General features: G+C 40.1%; 1 protein-coding gene across 7 annotated transcripts in view; it reads left to right on the top strand.

Moving 5' to 3' along the window:
- The first annotated feature begins 6,166 nt into the window (after positions 1-6,166).
- Positions 6,167-15,587, top strand: part of KLF5 (KLF transcription factor 5) — a 45,067-nt gene continuing 35,646 nt past the window's right edge. For 2 of the 7 annotated variants that reach the window (XM_064586002.1, XM_064586003.1), the window contains exons 1-3: positions 6,168-6,774; positions 9,141-10,014; positions 10,996-11,055. In XM_064586002.1, the coding sequence (XP_064442072.1) occupies positions 6,514-6,774; positions 9,141-10,014; positions 10,996-11,055 (1,195 nt within the window). In that variant the 5' untranslated portion in view covers positions 6,168-6,513. The other 5 variants (XM_054506363.2, XM_045869565.3, XM_064586004.1 and 2 more) reach the window with 5 other exon arrangements.

Raw genomic sequence — 15,587 nt, 5'->3', positions numbered from 1 at the left:
GAAGCAGACTCTCACTGCCCCTGAGAGGGGCCAGGAATGGTTCTTCGGGGGTGAGGTCACATCGGGTACCCGCCTGACAAATGGTCCATCCACCTTCGGTCTTCACAGCACCAAATGGCTTGGGTTGGCGGTGGCTGCCAGGCCCTGCTGTCCCCCAAGGATGCCTATAAATTTTATCTAGCTTTAAGAGTCTATGCATTTTGTCAAAACACTGTAAATAAGCTTTAATAGAGGAAAACAAAGCAAGAAAATGAGATACCCAAAATAACTGAGTAAAAATCATTGTAGAAGTCTTACTGATCACTTAGGAAATGAAACATATTTATATTTATGTATATTTATATTTCATACATTCCCCAGGTTGTCCCTTTCCAAGTTCAAACTTTGTAATCTCCAGCTTATTTATTCTGCAGTGAGTCTTGAAAATCTAGCAGTTTGGTTAAGAAAGTTTACATATCTTCACAGCACAGGGTGATTGCAAGTTGTGGCTTTACTTGTTGCTTTCAAATGGAAAATCATTTTTTTTTAAGATTTTAAAAAAATTTTTAAGTGATCTCTACCCCCAGCCGGCGCTTGAACTCACAACCCTAAGATCAAGAGTCACGTGCTCTACCGACAGAGCCAGCAGCTTCCCCTCAAATGGAAAATCTTGGTCATTATCTGGAGTCCCAATGAACACTTAATTGTGTAAAGGCGACATTTACTTACATTTTTATTGAAAACATTTATTCTGGGGGTGCCTGGGTGGCTCAGTCAGTTAAGTGTCTGCCTTTGGCTCAGGTCATGATCTCAGGGTGCTGGGATCCAGCCCCGCACCGGGCTCCTTGCTCAGCAGAGAGTCTGCTTCTCCTCTTCCTCTCCCTCTGCCTACTTGGGCTCTCTCTCTTTCTGTCAAATAAATAAATAAAATCTAAAAAAAAGAAAACATTTATTCTGATTATGAATGAAACACATGGAAATTGTGGAAAATTTAGAAAATATTGAAAAACAATGAAAAACTACCAATCCTTTGACCATCCCATGGTAGCCACCAAAAATATACCTTTTGCATTTTCTTTTTGTCTTTATGTGTGTGTGTTTATAAAACCTCTTAATTTTTTTACTTGACATACCATGTGACCAAAAATTTTAAATAATGTAATTTCTGATGGCATAACTATAGCCATTGTATAGATATATCGTTAAATTATTCTGTTATTGGTCACTTGGGATATTTCCAATTTTATTTGGATTATATATAGATATTTCCTAGAGGGGGAATTAGCTATCATGTTAAAGGTTATTTCCATTTTATAATTTTTTTTTTTTTAAGATTTTATTTATTTGACAGAGAGAGAGACACAGTGAGAGAGGGAACACAAGCAGGGGGAGCAGGAGAGAGAGAAGCAGGCTTCCCATGGAGCAGGGAGCCTGATGCGGGGCTCGATCCCAGGACCCTGGGAGCAGGACCTGAACCGAAGGCAGACGCTTAACAACTGAGCCACCCGGGCACCCCTATAAATCTTTTTATTTTGTTTTTTTTTTTTTAAAGATCTTATTTATTTATTCATTTGAGAGAGGGAGAGAGAGACAGAGAAACAGCATGAGAGGGGATAGGGTCAGAGGGAGAAGCAGGCTCCCTGCTGAGCCGGGAGCCCGACGCGGGACTCGACTCCAGGACTCCGGGATCATGACCTGAGCGGAAGGCAGTCGCCCAACCAACTGAGCCACCCAGGCGCCCTATTTTGTATTTTTTTTAAGTAATTTCTATACCCAGTGTTGGGCTCGAACTCACGACCCTCAAGATCAAGGGTCACATGCTCTACTGACTGAACCAGCTAGGAGCCCCAAGGTTATTTGCATTTGTAGCCTTCCTCATACTTATTGTCAAACTGTCCTCCTCAAAAGTTATATGAGTTTTCACAACCCTCACCAGTGGATAGAAGTTAAGGCATGAAGGGCCAGTTGGTCTCAGCACCACTTTTACACATTTCATTTACAAATTAATCTCCAAAAGGGCCTTCCCTTGTGACCCCTGTGCAGCCCACTTGAGCATTCATTGTGCATGCCCCCCACCCTGGGACCATTAGTGCCTTTGTCATCACATGAACAGCAATTGGCTCAAAACACTGCTCATTGTGATGATGATGTGGCCTGGTGATATGGCCTCCTTAGTGTTCTAAAAGATTGTTTGGTGTAACTACTTCAGTTCAGCATTTTTCTCTGACCTTTCCTATCATGTTTAGAGTCAGAATTCAAATGCTGTACAGTTTAAGCTACAGTATGCCTGGCCTATAACGTGGTTCAAGGCATTTATATTTATGTCATTTTTGTCTGCTTATTATACTAACAAGGTGGAAAAAGCTATCCCAGTCCTCCCCAAAAGGTAAAATTCTGGGGTTTTTTTGGTCTATTGCTAGAGTTTTAAAAATAGGTTAGATAAATTACAGTACATTTAGGAATAACTGCACATTGAGAGTTTTATGAAGAACACATTTAAATCCAAACTTAATATAAAATTTAATTTCTTAAGAACTGTGGTGGGAGATAGTACAAAAATAGAGTATTAACTTTTTTCTTGAGACAGCATTTTAATTTATACAAATAAGAGGTATATTAGTCCTATTTAAATTATGTATTTTTTCAACAAAAAGGGATGAAATCTTTTCTCATGTCTGTTAACCTTTGAGTCAAAATGGTTTGACTAATCTCAATTGAAGCTTCTATTTACTGTGTTCTTTCCTCAATGACTTTTTTTTTTTAATTTGAAGTATGGCTTACAGCAGTTGCCATTAATGAAAAAATTAAATGTTAAAAATGTGAAATGTTTAGAGGACAATAATTATGTTTTTTATGTTTCTGTTGATACAAAGTCTAACACTAGGTAGGCAATCAGTTAATATCAAGAAAGTCACTAAATGGCATAATCTTACCCTAGAGAAGAGTGTACTCCCTTATAAAAAATTATTTTTACTCATTCTCTTGCTTTTTCTGTAGTCCAATATCACTCGGTAATTTGATTCTGACTTTACAGAAATGGAATATTCCACGAATATTTTCCAAAGTGAACAAAATGCTGTCTAAAATTGTCTTAATTTCAAGCTCTCCCTGACATTTTGGCTGAACAACTGAATACAGATACTTCTTTTGCCGTGTCTTCGTGTGAACATTGCCCGAGTGATAGCTTCATATTTCTCTCGTCTCATCATTCAGAAGCTATTTATCCATTTTTTTCCACTGCCTCCTTTAAGCCTCCTCCCTGCCCCCCCCCCATCACTGAATGCCTGTTCAGCCCCCACACATTCAGGCGTATTTATTCCCGTAAAGATAGTGACACTTATGGTTTATTCTAAGACTAAATCTGTGTTGCCCAGTGACTAAGGACTTAAGCATGCACACTGCTTCTACGCTTACCCTCCTACCTAACTTGACTACTCAACTTTCTTTCCCTCAGAATTCTCTGTTTTGGCACAGTTCAGTTAACATACCCCTGCCAGGCCACTAATTGATTTCTGAAACCTGACATTTGTTTTTTGTTTTCTCCTATCTTCCCTAATGGTACAGCACTACTAAGCAGGAAGGAATGCAAAGAACTAGAAAGTTCAAAGTAATTGAGGATCTGTCCATTCACACTGTCTGGCATCATGCCAGTGTAGAACCTGGAACATTTGAAAAATATTTATCAAGTTTTAACCCTTTTTGTAAGTCGGTGAATCAGGTTTGCAGCTGTAGCATGTGTGCTAACAGCAAGTAAGCCTGGTTGAACATGTTCTTTCTATGTTCAGAATCGCATGGCAAATGTCTCAGAAAAGGATTACTTTCCAATTTCCGTACTATTGTACAGTGCTAAGCTAGTTATTTTCTGTGAGATTGCAGAGCTGGGCATTTCAGAGAAACCATTACTTAAAAGTGGCAGCCCTGTTTTATGAATCCTTATGTCAGAAATGAAATTTAAATAAATGCTACTATATTTGAACAAAAAAAACCCGATTGAATTCCGCTTTTCTAACGTAAATGTATTGGGAGCCCAACCATAGCTAGGTTCATATCTTTATTCATTACAAAGAAATGGAAATGTGAAAAAAAAAAGAACAGGACTATACAAGTATTTTATTAAAAACTTATCCAACAGTTGGGTTTTATTTTGTTTAGCTATTCGGAAAGCATTTGTAAATGAAAGCATGTTAAAAAAATGGTGTGAAATATAGAAACATTTCCAGTAAAATAACTGGATTTTATTGTAGTGAAAACAGGTTGAAATAACAGGCCACTGATGCTCTGATAAAACAAAGACAAAAGAAAAGGTCTAGATGGGCTGAGAGGCAAATTAAAATATAAATAGATACTAAATTATGTTAAACCTAAGTTAAAAAGAATATAAAACTTCTGTTAAGACTTTATATCACACTCAGGTTTGATCATGTTTTCAGCATTATAACTAAAAATCTGTCAAAGTTCAATTTTTTAAAAGGTAATTAAATCCCATACCAATTCTATAATCTGTTTTTAAGTTATTTAATTACATCCTTGGGTTCAATCTTAGAGAAAATCAGGACAGCTTTTTAAAAGGTGGCGGTGGATACTATGGAATTGCTTAGAAAAAAATTTGCAAAAACACTTATTAAATACTACTTAGGTAACATGAAAGTAGTCGTCAACCATTCTCTGAAAGAAGTGATCACAGCTATAAAGATGAATCATTTATTAACAAAAAGGAAATGAAAAGGAGAAAAAAATTTTATAGCATAATTTTGTTTTCTAATAATAAATACCTCTAATATTTCATATGTATATTATTTTTTTAATCTACACACTGAAATGAGATCCATACTTTTAATAGGTCCACCTCTTTGAAGTGAACATTCTTCTACGAGCTCGTTTTTTTTTAAGCTGTTTTACTGTGAAGTGATGAGTAGGCTATTGTATATGTAAAATTGTCTAATAGTATAATGTGCTGTCAACATATATACATATGTAGTAATATACCAGGCATTTTTATTGCAGTTTATTGTTCCGGCTTCTCAATAAGCCAGATAAAATCATATACAAGAACATTAAGGACTAGAGAAGTGGTTTCCTTAGGTGATTGCTGGCAAAACTTCACCTTCCCATTATAATGTAGTTAATGGATGGTCATATATTTGACTATTACTTTCCTACAAATGTGGATTCCCAGTTTTCAGAGCTGCTGCGCGTCTAGTGTTTGTGGCTTCTTTGATTGTCTTTTCGTAGGAAAAGGTGCCATAGTGTTAGGTAAATGTGCTACGTTGTCTGTTTTGTAAATATTAAACTCCATTTTTTTTGAGCATACAATGCTAGCAAAAACAAGTCAAAGATGTAATCTCTATGTAAATACATTGGAACCAGTCAGTCGTTAGTGCTTAAATTAGATTCCGTGCTTCAGCTACAATCAAAAGTGTAAATATTAAAACCTTCAAAATTCGTATGGCCCATCCCCCTCCTCTCCATACACGGATACGAGGTAGAAATGTGTGTGAAAACTTCTAACCATTTAAATACTGTAGGGAAAAACAAGCTTGTATGCAAGGACTTCAAATAATTTTTGCCATTAAACCTTTTATTCAGGACATTCCGGATTTGCTTTGCTAAATGGACATGTTCACTGCTAAAGATACACAGACACAAGAGCTGTTTTTAAATTTGTTTATCACACCGCCCCTAGTTTTCCGCTAAAGAAAAGTACATTTTGTGTATTTAAAAACATACACTCATGAAACAAGTCTCTCAAATCCTTGGCGCCCCCACCTAGCTGCCTTCTGGGTTTCAGCTTTTGAGTTTCAGGTCCTTGCACAACACCTAAGACGTGCAAAACTCTTTTTCTCCCTAATCCTGGCGAAGAACAGTCTGAAGAGATCTCCCTCCACGTCTCCACCCTAATTCCCTCTCTTCCTAGATTCCACCCGCTTCTCTCCTTTCCTCCGCCCCCGGCTCCGTCAGCCCAATCTGTCAGAGAAGTTGTGTACAAACTGCGCGGCCGCCCTGCGCGCGAAAGCTCGTGGCCCGAGAGGGCGGGTCAGCCCGGCGAAGGCGGGGCCTGGGAGAACTTCTCCCTTCTCATAGGCTGCTCACTCCGGCCAGGCCGGCCTCAGGGCTTCGGGATTCGCCCTAGCGCTGCCAGTCAGGTTGGCGGGCCCCGCCCACCCGGAGTTGGGTAAAATAGAGGCGGGCGTCAAGTGTCAGCAGTCGCGGGGCAGGTACGCGCGCTCGCAGCTCGGTCGTGGAGAGCGGTGGTGGCGGGAGCGGGCTCCGGCGAGCGAGAGAGCGCGGTGGGGCGGGGCGGGGGAAAGTGGCCGCCCGGAGGACGTTGGCGTTTACGCGTGGCGGAGCGGAAGAGTTTTGCTTTTCGTGCGCGCCTTCGAAAACCGCGCCTGCTGTTGGCTGAGGGGGTCCGTCCGGAGCCTTCCCTTCTCCGCCCGCGGCCCCGCGCCGAGCTCGCCGGCCCGAATCAGCGTGGGCGAGGTGGGAAGCGCGCCCGACCCGCGTCCCGCGCCCGGAGCCGCCCCCTGAGTGCCAATGGCCACGCGGGTGCTGACAATGAGCGCCCGCCTGGGACCCGTGCCCCAGCCGCCGGCCCCGCAGGACGAGCCCGTGTTCGCGCAGCTCAAGCCCGTGCTGGGCGCCGCGAACCCGGCCCGCGACGCGGCGCTCTTCCCCGGCGAGGAGCTGAAGCACTCGCACCACCACCCGCAGGCGCAGCCCGCGCCCCCGCAGCCGCCGCAGCCGGCGCCGCCGCCCGCCGCGGGCCCGCGGCTGCCCCCTGAGGAGCTGGTCCAGGTAGGAAGAGCCGCTCCTCTCCCTCCGCCCCCCTCCCGGAGCTCGGGCGTGTCCCGCCGCTGCGACGCGCGGGCGACAGGGGCCGCTCCAGGCTGGGGCGTGCGTCGGGGCGCTCCGGGAGCCGGAGCTGGGTGGGCAGCCCCTCCCCGCCCTGCCCTTCTGGCCTGGGCACCCGCAATCCGCAGGGAGGGAGAAGGGAGGACCGGAAGAGGGGCTCCCAGATGAATCTCCCCAGACGTGTCCGTCCGGGAAAGGTTAGAGGCAAGTGGCTGCTCACAACGCACCTCAAGTGTTTTCTTAGCTTGGGGGATGAGACCTCGTACTTCACGTCCAACCTTAAATTCCGCCTTTCACCTTACCCCCCACCCCCACCCCCACCCCCCGCCGTGCTCTGCCCTTGGAGGTTCCCCCACGTCGTCTCGGGTTCGGTGGAAACGCAAACCGGGGTGCCGGCGAGAGGCGCCTCGGGGTGCTAGTTTCATCTCTCTCTGGCTGAGCCTGCTTTAGACGTGATCTTGGAGCTGCCTTTGGGAAACGGGAGTTAGGAAAGCTAAGGTTGTATTGGAGCGTTTGTTTTTCCTTAAAAAGAAAGACCAAAAAAGACCGGGGGTGGTGTTTTCTTCATGTGCGCGTAAATTTCCTCCCGGAGCCGCGCTGAAAGCTGGCAGTTGGCTTTTACACTTGCCCGGCAGCCGAATTAGAGCAACCGCCTGTTTCTTTCGCCCACGCAGGGAGTCATATAGCCCAGAAAAAACTTCCCGGGACTTTTAGCCTGTCCCAAGGAAGAAAAAAATTGGAAACATACCCACACGCGAACAGCTGGAAGAGCTAAAATCAGAAACCACTAACCACCACGGGAGCGAAGTGCACGAAAGGGTTTGAGTTCGGTTTATTTCGAGACGCTTCGTTTAATAGCCCCTTGGTATACTGCGTATTTGCTGCTCAGCTCCTCGTCCGGGTGGTCTGCGAGTTTCGTCGTGCTGTGAAAGGGCAGTGGCATTTGTCAGAGATGTGACTCAGATGACGAGAGCGTTAATTTTTATTTTTAAATCGTGTCGATCTGGGAAACCCTATCTGCATCCACCCCGAATGATACGAGGTCCGATATGAAACGCTTTTGAAATGCAGTAGCAAAAAATGACTACTACTCACCAGTTTCGGTGCCACGGTTAATAGTTCCATGAGCCATTTGATTGGGGTGGGTTTTTCTTTTAAAATTTACTTTTCAGTGTTAAAAATTAAATAAGTTTATGTTGTACTAGAATAGAAGATAGCTGTAAAAAGACCGAGGGAGACTAGTTCCAAGCTGGATTATCTAATAAAAAAAAAAAAAAAAAAAAAAATCACCACTTGAAAACGATTTGGTTATTTCAGGTTTGTCACTTTTCTGCTTAAGAGACACCAAGAGGATAAGGGATGATTGAGGTTTTTACAGAGTAAGGGGGAATGTAGCGTTGGCCCACTGAGGAGGACATGATAAATGTTTTGCTGATGACTGTGCTAGGGATACAGCAGCCTCTCCCCACCCACGGACTCCTTAGCACCACTCTACCAAGGGAGTGATTTTCCCCTAGGTAATTAAAGATCTGTTTTAGATAGGGATATGAATAGGAACATTTCATTATCATATTAACCAATTACAGAATCTGCTGATTAAAATCAACATTTAGATCAAATGTCGAAAGTGAAGTTGTTTTGTTCTTTCAGTGGATACTATGTTTTGCTCAAGACTTTGTATTTAAGTGTCCAGTGACCTATAAATGAGAAAAGGCGCTGAAATAGCCAAGGAATATGTTTTATATTAAATATTTCAACAATATCTGTCCAAGCAAACAAAACAAAACAGAACTTTGTGATATTTTTAAGGTTGGTTTGCTTAGGTTTTGTTTGTTTAAACATACCTATATTAACATAAATATGGCATGAACAGAAATGAGGTGGTTTGGCAGTATCACAATACTGTATTTAAGTTGCAAACTCGACCGTAATGGGGGAGAGAATCCTGCTTGTATGTGAGCTCTAAAAAAGTCTATTATTGATTAGAAAGGAAACTATGTATTAGTGATTAGAAAGGAATGTTTTCTGTGTGCTGCTACTTTTTCTTGATTTGCCTCTTTCACTTTTTGTCAGGGGCTGATTGTGGGAGTGATTTTACCAAGTAACACAGTATAGAGAGTTTCATAAGGCTTTTGGTAAACCAGTTATTGCTTACACAATTGACAAACTTGATATGTTTAGAAGCGACACTTAGAAGGAGTTGGCCTTAGTACTTTTCACAGGTCTTGTTGGGAATTTTTAGGAAGTTTGTCCTTACTCAGATGATGAAATGGGTGGATTATGCATGTTTGTATCTCTTCTTTTTTTAGACAAGATGTGAAATGGAGAAGTATCTGACACCTCAGCTTCCTCCAGTTTCTATAATTCCAGAGCATAAAAAGTATAGACGAGACAGTGCCTCAGTCGTAGACCAGTTCTTCACTGACAGTGAAGGGTTACCTTACAGTATCAACATGAACGTCTTCCTCCCTGACATCACTCACCTGAGAACTGGCCTCTACAAATCCCAGAGACCGTGCGTAACACACATCAAGACAGAACCTGTTACCATTTTCAGCCACCAGAGTGAAACGACTGCCCCTCCTCCGGCCCCGACCCAGGCCCTCCCTGAGTTCACCAGTATATTCAGCTCCCACCAGACCGCAGCTCCAGAGGTGAACAATATTTTCATCAAACAAGAACTTCCTACACCAGATCTTCATCTTTCTGTCCCTCCCCAACAGGGCCACCTGTACCAGCTACTGAATACACCGGATCTAGATATGCCCAGTTCTACAAACCAGACAGCAGTAATGGACACTCTTAATGTTTCTATGTCAGCTGCCATGGCCGGCCTTAACACACACACCTCTGCCGTTCCGCAGACTGCAATGAAACAGTTCCAGGGCATGCCCCCTTGCACATACACAATACCAAGTCAGTTTCTGCCACAGCAGGCCACTTACTTTCCCCCGTCACCACCAAGCTCAGAGCCGGGAAGTCCAGATAGACAAGCAGAGATGCTCCAGAATTTGACCCCACCTCCATCCTATGCTGCTACAATTGCTTCTAAACTGGCAATTCACAATCCAAATTTACCTGCCACCCTGCCAGTTAATTCGCAAAGCATCCAACCTGTCAGATACAATAGAAGGAGTAACCCCGATTTGGAGAAACGTCGCATCCACTACTGCGATTACCCTGGTACGTGATTTAACCCGGTTGAAGCGTGTGTGTGTGTGTATGCCTTTTTAAATCTCGGGCTTTAAATTTACATAGGAAAGTAATACTTGACAATGAAAAAACCACCTACTTTGTTCTTTTCATATCTCAGTCTCTGTACTGTACCCTGGAATGTAACTTTGTCTATTGCTGGTTTTATGTATAAAAAAAAATGGCTAGACTATTCTGGAGAAAAGTTACTTTGGACTTCTTTATTTTTAATATTGAATAAAAATTAGAATTTTGAGTTGCGCCAGAGTTACTTTGTTTAACGTCTAAATTGGGATTTTTAATTCTAAATTAAGTGCCCTGAAAAGAGGGTAAGGTAGGGAGAATAAGGTGTGGTAATGAAGTGGGGATTGAGTAGGCTGCTCTCATGATGGTAGATTATTACAAGACTCTGTACAGAATAGAACTAAGGATAGTTCTGATAGCATATGAGCATATATGCTCATTCTTGAAATGAGATGTGGCTCAAAATCTGAATTGATGATGGTGATGACTTTATCTACTGGCTAGTTTATGATTAATACAGGGTATAATTTATTGACTATGGTACATGATACAGCATGATAACACTAAATGAAAAAACAAATGTAGTAGTACAGAAAATTGCAGTCATCTTGGATAATGGTGTAACACTGTCAGCTCTAGAGCCATTAAAAGTTTTTAAATCACTGAAGTATATGTTACTAGTATAAAGCACCTACGGTAATATAAACGCACATTTCCCATTTGTAGCTTGCTTGATTATCTGCTTTTTCTGCTAAAGTGGTACATAAAGTAAATGACTTTATACCTTTAATAAGTTAACAGGGGAGCACTCTTTAAAACTGACACTTCAAATATCTAGCATGAGAGATTTCTTCTTTAAAGCCAGATTTTAAACACTGAATCATCAAATGTAAAGATTTCAAAAGGATCTCCAAAATGACAAGCTGTTCTTCCTCTCCTTTATTTCAGGCTGCACAAAAGTTTATACAAAGTCTTCTCATTTAAAAGCTCACCTGAGGACTCATACTGGTATGTAATTTTCTTGTTAATTCTGTGAGTTGTGTAAATAGTGTAAGTGGTATTCATCCTTTTAAAAGCCAACACGTGTTTGATCTCTTCTTTCTTCTGTCAACCTTTATTTTTTAATGGCCTACCTTTTCAGCACTGGCTTGGCTCAAAATTCAGTTCAGCGAAAAAGTCTGGTTCCAGGAAGGCTGATGTTCCCTTACCAAGGCCTTTCCCTGTCACCTCACGTAGAATGAATTACCCAAAAATGTAAACAACAATGTTTACTAATGTATTTTAAAACTTTAATGGCACTGCTATTCCTATCTTGAAGGAAAAAAAAAATGTAACTCATTTTCTTTCTTCCATAACAAATAGTTGGCTTCTGTAAGGTATATTAAATGCTAAAACTTTTCCATTTAGCATGTAAAGCATAACTGCTTAATACATCATCTTTAATTTCACCTTTAACCTAAAATCTCTGTTCAGCATGTTTTCTGTGGCTGATGAAAGGTAGGGCCGAAATTGCAGACTATTAAAATCAGGCAAAGATGGGGTCATGGTTTAAAAGTTTCTCTATACCCTGTGCCAGCCCAGATTTCAGGTATTTAAGACTTTATCTTTATTCCAGTTTATATTTAGTCCTTGTTTAGAATGTGCCTTTACATGGGGTCACTTTAATTTTATATTTATCTTGTCAACTCTATACATCCACTTTTGAATGCTTTTTTTAATTTTAAAACTATATATTAGAAACCATTTTAAGACATAACTACATGGCATGCATTATAAAAAGCTTCCAAAAAGACCCAAAATATTTTCAAATATATATAGATGGTTACAATCTGTGATTTTCTTAAAAGGCCAGCCCTAAAGGAAAGAACTTACATGAAATGATTGTGTGTTTTTTTTCTCTCAGTAAATTCAGCCTTACCTAAAGTTCAAAGAATAAGTTTGCTAATAAAAGCAATGACCTAGCAAAATGTTTTATTCCATCATTGCTATGGAAACCAAAGTATTCAACGGTTCCTTTGAATGGGTTGTTGGATTAGTGTGAGGACTTGAATCTCCCCAGGCTAGATGTTACTATGGAAATTGAGTTTTGATAAATGAAGTAGTTATCTCTAACTGCTGCATTAAAAAGTAAAAGCCTTTGAACAAAGGTCAGTGCTGAGATAGAACACTAGGAGGAATATGGCTGCAGACATTTTGTATGCTTGTAAGAAGTATTACTTGATATCTCAGTGATAAACACTACTTATTAAAATCTAAATAGCATTGGCGTCAGTGGTAGATTCCAGGACTTTCTGAGAAATTGCTTTTAAAGAAAAGACAGCTCAGGTATTTATCAATGAAATGAATGGGTTGTTTTGGTCTGAAGTTTTTAGATATAGACAAAGTGATTTATATGAAAGGCAAGATCCTACATAAGCAGCTCAAAGTAGAAATTATATTTATAGTTAAACAACCATTAAGTATATAATAAACTCAGTCTAAAGTAAATGATGGCCATGAAAACATTCCATATAGAAATAGTAAAATAGCCATTTATAGAATAAATATTCTCTGAGGGAGGGAAACATTGAAAATGGCTTTTTACCTGAATTTTGACTAATGGGACTGGAAATAAATTTGAAACATTTGAATGATTGTTTTTTCTTCTTTGAAAGTCCTTGAAATGGGAGGTAGGAAGGAGGGAACATGTTTTTCATGAGGTTAAAGTCTACTAATAAAAAGAGTGCAATTGCATATCACACTGTAATCAACTGCTTATTGCAGGGATGTAGTCAGAGCGTATCTGAATGGCCTTGCAACCCCTGTCAGGGGTTAGTGCTCTGAATGCTTATAGCTGGGATTCTGGAACTTGACCTGCTGGCAAAGAAATTTAATAGCGGGCTGTCTTAACAATGATCGTACTAATAAAACCAAACTAAAAAGAAGACCCAGGCCTAGTTTGTGTTCCATGCATCAACTTTTTCACCTGATCATAAATGTGTGGCCATCGACATCTAATGAATGAGACCATGTGATCCAGTTTAATAAAGTTTTGTTTGATAGTCTCTCAAATGCCTTGGGGAGGGTTTGTAGCTGACTTGTTCATCTGGCTAAACCCGTTCTTGGGTAATCATAGAGCATTGAGGTTGTTTTCTCCTCATTTCTAGTTTCTAGACAATGTCTTTTAAAATTACCTGGGCTCTCTCATTGCATCCTCCCCTGCTTGTTTTTTAATGAATGTATCTGAAGCCAGAAAATCCTTGTTTTTGTTTTTCCTCTTTTTCCCTTTAAGGCCCAGGTATTCCTAAATAACTTCTCTTACTTAATAGCTGTTTCGTTTGTTTTGTATACATGTTCCCTACTGTGCCCTCCATCCCGCCCCCACCCTACACAATTTATTAGGAGATTTTTTTAAAAAAATCTATATGGGATAGATCTTGTATTTGATACAAAAATTACTTTTTAAGTGATTGCCATCTTGCAGGCAGAATGTGAAAAGCCACCCTAGCATTTCCATGGAATATAATTGTAATTGCTTTAAAATGTCAAGTTACCTTATGTTTTAAAAATGATTTAAGCAATTAAAACTACATCTGAATTCTATTTAATTGCTTATTCTGGATTTTTAGACAGTAAGTACTTCCTGACTTGCAAATTGAACGTAAAGGAACCGTCTTTCCAGAACAAGATCTTTTTCAAAAAATTTGGGATGAAAGTAGAAGATACCAGTTTCTTGAACCAGAATTCCCATAGCATTCTTCTAAGCATTTTTCTAAGTTCATACACTCGATTTCTTTATTCATAAAAGAATATACAAGTAGTACAAAGTTCTGTCTTTGTATGGTCACACAAAATACCTGAAATGTACTTTTCCTGTATTTTAGGAAATGGTTATATTTAACTTACAAACCTGTCTATATGTACATGATACATATTTATAGGTCTGTAGAGGTACCCCTTATATGGGCGTGTGGGTGTTTGTGTTATTTGTAATGTGTGTGTATATACATATCATACCTCTGGTTAGAAATCATTATGCAGTGTCAACTGGTGTATTGTACTTTAAAAAAAAGCATGTAAATGCAAACATTCTACTGAAATTTGTGTATGCCTTTTGATGTATATAAGGGACTATACCCATTGCCATCATGTAAAAGTTGCTCCTGAGCACCTTTAAGGAAAAGATTCACTGGCCCTTAAAAATCAACGTGTGATTGTTAAACTGATTCATAATCTAGTAGAATAATCTGCAACCCGCAGGATAGTTGTTTCTGCTTACACACTTTGCTGTCTTTAATTTCTTATTGAAGATTTAAAGTAATTCTAAACACGGGCTTGAGGCCAAAAGTAAAATGCAGTAGGAAAAAAGATTAAGGCTGTATATACAAAGAAAAATTTGCAAGAAATTGAAAATTTTTCTTATTACTGCTACTGGTTTCTTGGTGTGCCTATGAAATACTGCTTTTACTTTGAGTTTGGAAATTCCTTTGAAAATGGTATTTATGGTTTAGTAAAAAGTAGTTTCCAAAGAAAAAGTTCTGAAAACTAGTGAACTCAGTACAGTTGTTTAAAATCTTAGTGGTTTTAGTCACATGTGTGAGAGATGTACTTAACCCTAAAGAATACCCGGAAGTGGTTGGGAAATTAGGATATGGAAGCATTTTTAGACCATTTATCAGTCTTAGCGACCTGGAACAGGGCAGAAAATGAGCAATTGTACAGAGAAAGTCTTTGGGCAGCACACATACTTGGCTCAAGTATCCCTTAGACCGAGACTATGCACAGGCCGTTACGTGGGCACTAAATCGCAGAACGACTTGCCGAGGGTTGACAAGGAAAGGACAATTGGAAGCACCCCCACAAAAGAAAATGGAAACCTACAATAACATAGGAACACAAAATGGATTCAGGGAAGCACTATACTGTGAGTGCTGCATTTCACAGTGAGCTGTTTGCGATGCTTTGTTTAATTAAGAAAAAACTCCACAGTAAGTTCTGGAAAGATTTTTAGACCAAGCCTAGTTTTAAGGGGGTAAATTCCCATATTCTGTCTTAATTGCTTATGTTAGAACACTTCATTTCCTAATAACATTTATATTAAGCTGTTACTATGTGTACTTTAAAATGTATAATCTCTGCTCGAGATGATTTTAGTTTCAGTTTAGGTACTAAACACCTTATGTATGATTTTCTTATCCAGTTCTTTGTTCTATTCTTAATCTATTTAATGGTATTAGGTATAGATTTGCACCTAAAAGTATTGACAGTGTTGACAATCGAGATTTTCATGCATGGTACTTTGCCACTAAAAGAAACATTCAAAATGTTCAGAACACGAGTTACTCCTTTTTTTGTGGAATTGTGGAAGGGAGGGAAAGTCTTCAAACAATTTCAGTTCCTTGGAAAATTATTTACAGCAAAAATCAGCATAAGTCTCTTTTCCTCTCTAGATAGGTAGGTAAATAGATGGCCTTAGTGGAGATCATACAGTTTGGATCTAGAGGTCAGTACATCGCTGGGTAACTTGGTAAGCTGTGTTACTGGTAGAGGTGGAAAAGTTG

The sequence above is a fragment of the Mirounga angustirostris genome, unplaced genomic scaffold, assembly GCF_029215605.1.
Source record: "Mirounga angustirostris isolate CCGP_5_RB_7025 unplaced genomic scaffold, mMirAng1.0.hap1 SCAF_3, whole genome shotgun sequence".
Taxonomy (NCBI): Eukaryota; Metazoa; Chordata; class Mammalia; order Carnivora; family Phocidae; genus Mirounga; species Mirounga angustirostris.
Note: the sequence above shows the minus strand (reverse complement) of the source record. Positions and strands in the feature narration are given on the sequence as shown.